Raw genomic sequence first — 2996 nt, forward strand, 5'->3', positions numbered from 1 at the left:
CCCAAGGTTGAGGGGCTTTCACCCAGCCCCTAGAGCCTGGCACTTTGAACTCGTACTTAAAGCCTCCAAACTGTAAGAATAAACTGTTTGTTCAAGCCATGCCATTTGTGGTCTATTCCTGTCAGAGCGGCACTAGGGAACCAGAACACACGAGAAGGTATTTCTGTAACCAAAGGAGGCGGCGTTCAGCTGGTGGGAGCTTGAGCAAAGCTGGCAGCCACGCGGAGGCCGTGAGCCTGCGAACCCGCACTGCCGGCAGCTCGGCAAGAGGAAGGGGGCCACGGCTGCCATGACCGGGACTGGAATCTCCAACCCATCCGACTCACCCTGCTTCTCTGTTTCGTATCTGAGCACGTACAGCTTTTCCAAAAAAATACAAGAGAAACACCTTTGCCACAGCTGGGGGGCCCCGGGCTCTCCGTGCTGTGATGGTGGGGGAGCCCACGGTTAGATACACAGGATGCATGTGCATCCTTACACGCCAGCGATGGGTGTCAGGGCACGTGAGGTATGGAACCGTGTCCCTCCAAAGCTATGTTGGCATCTTGACCCTGCACCTATGCACATGGCCTGTTGTAGGCAACTAGGGTTTCCTACTGATACCAATGCCTTGGTATCCACTACGCTACACAGATGTTATGGGTCAAGGTCAGGAGGATGTACCGGAGTAGGTAGGTCTTAACCCCTGTGAGTGGTGTCTTATGAAGGGGGGGAGAGATGGAGAAAGTCACAAGTGGAGACAGATGCCGTCTGACGGCAGAGGCAGGTGCAGACGGAGCAGCTCTTGTCACGGGGTGAACTGTGTCCCCAGAAAATATGCTGCAAATCCTCCCCCCACGCCTGTGGCCATAACACTGTCGGGAGCGGTTGTCCTTGTGTTGATGAGATGCGATTAGCCTAAGGACCAAAGGCCCGTTGTCAAGCGAGCCGGCACACAGAAGGCACGACCCGGGCCACGTGATCGCTGAGAAACCAATCAGAAGCTGAAGAGACAGGGCCCACAGACAGCCTTCCCCAGGGCCAGCCATGAACCTGGACTCCGGCTTCCTGACCCGTCAGAGAGGGAACTTTTGTCGCTGAAGCCCCTGCCCGCGGTGTCTCTGTTACAGCTGCGCTAGGCCCCTAAGGCAGGCAGAGCCCCGAAGGGACCACGGGCTTGGCTGACACGGGGCGGACGTCCAGCCTCCAGGGTGAGACTTGAGCTTCTGCTCTCGGCCCCTCCGCCCCGTGGCAGCCTGGGGGACCCTCCACCTCTGCCCCCACGTGTCATCAGCTCCCTCTACCTAGGACCCCCAACAGCTGCCCCTACCACACAGGCCCCTCCTGACCCATGTCCGAGCCAGCACCCCACTGGGGCCCCCACGCCGTCTCAACCCGCTCCTCTCTGCCTCCCTCCTCCGGCCTCAGCTGCTGAGTGTCCAAGTCCCCAGTGGCTCCTGGTGGCCACCGCCCAGTGGGCAGTCCTCAGGCCTCACGGTACCGCCTAGGCTCAGGATTTCCCCCTTGGCCACTTCCTCCTGCTCCAAACCCCCTTCTCCAGGCCTCTGGCCTGATTTCTGGCTTGCTCACCCCCCCCCCAGGGCTACTCCCCAGGCCCCATGGCTCCGCCCCCTGCCCCAAGGATCCGCCGCCGGCCCTGTGGCTCTGCCCTGGGCCCCCGCAGCTCCTCTCCCAGCCCCATGGCTCCACTCAGTCTTTCTGGCCACTCCCGACTGTCTGTCCAGGCTGTCTGCCTGTCTGCAGGATATTGTTGTTACTGAGTTGGTCATTTTTGACTCGTGGCGACAGGACAGAGCAGAACTGCCCACAGGGTGCCCAGGTGTCACCTTTATGCGAGCAGAGCTGCTGGGGGCGGGCGTGGAGCCCCAGGCCCTCAGGTCAGCTGACACGATCCACTGTGCCTCCCTAATCCCGTGGTGACCAGTGCACTTTGTTCTTCCTTAGGACTTTCCTTTCTCTTGCCCTCTTGCACTCTCCGGAGCGTGTACTAACACAATGAGTAGCAGTGGTGATAGCACATTCATGTCGGTCCGTGACCCAGGGCAAGGGCTCCACGTGTCCCCATTAAATACAGCGGTGGCTGTGGTCTCCCCTCTGGATGCACGCCCTCCCTCGTGGACGCTACTGAAAACCCTGCAGTGCGTGCCAGGCCCCTCTGCCAACCCCCAAGTCTGCACACCCTTCCTTCCCACATGCGCTCTGATGCATCATAGACTGCCAGCTGGACCAGTCCCCCGAGACCCAGCCTCTGGCCGCCCCTCAGCTCAGGGACGGCTACTCCATCTTCCCGTTGCTCAGAGCACCTCGACTCCTTCCTCTCTCACCCCTCTGTTGACTCCCTCTCCAAATCCTGCTGGCCGGGCCTTGGGCCAGCATCTGTGTGGAACCCTTCCCTCCTCTCCCCAGCGTACTCTGAGCTGCCGGCATCTCCTGGCCAGGCCACTACACTTTCTCTCCTGTGGCCCGGTGGTTGGACGTTCACACACATGCAGCCAGAGGTCCTTCCAGAGTCCGGCCACAGGGTGTCCCTGTGCTGCTCAACATGCCCCAGTGGCTTCGGGTCTCCCTCAGGGCAGGGGAAAGGTTCACAGGTCCTCTGGCCTGATCCATACCTGGTCCTCACCCCCTCAGCCTGACAAGCCTTCCCTGAACTCCCTCCAGGAAGCAAGGCAGGACCCTGCCTCAGGGCCTTTGGACAGGCCATTCCCTCTTCCTGGAAGGTTCTTCCTTATACCCATGATGCCCTCACTTCCTTCAGGTGTTTACTTCAGTGTCACCTGCTGGAAGAGGCCCATCTTGCCTCCTTACTGAACCAAAAGGTTGGTGTTGATTCAAACCCACTGGAGGGTCTGCAGGAGAAAGATGAGGCAGTCTGTTTCCATGGAAACTGACAGCCTTGGGGACCCTGTGGGCAGTTCCACTCTGTCCTCTAGGGGCGCTGTGGGTCAGAATGGACTCCAGGCAGTGGGTGTGGTTTGGGCTTTGCTTCTGTGAAG

At 59.8% G+C, this 2996-nt stretch overlaps 1 protein-coding gene across 1 annotated transcript in view; it reads right to left on the reverse strand.

The window, feature by feature from the left end:
• Window positions 1-2996, reverse strand: part of LOC103204180 (actin-like) — a 27926-nt gene that overhangs the window by 3541 nt on the left and 21389 nt on the right. The window contains exon 8 of the mRNA XM_007949327.1: window positions 245-360. Within this exon, the coding sequence (XP_007947518.1) occupies window positions 245-360 (116 nt within the window). The remainder of the gene's footprint in view (window positions 1-244; window positions 361-2996) is intronic.

The sequence above is a fragment of the Orycteropus afer genome, unplaced genomic scaffold (genome assembly GCF_000298275.1).
Source record: "Orycteropus afer afer isolate SDZICR_OR568_19922 unplaced genomic scaffold, OryAfe1.0 scaffold00244, whole genome shotgun sequence".
Taxonomy (NCBI): Eukaryota; Metazoa; Chordata; class Mammalia; order Tubulidentata; family Orycteropodidae; genus Orycteropus; species Orycteropus afer.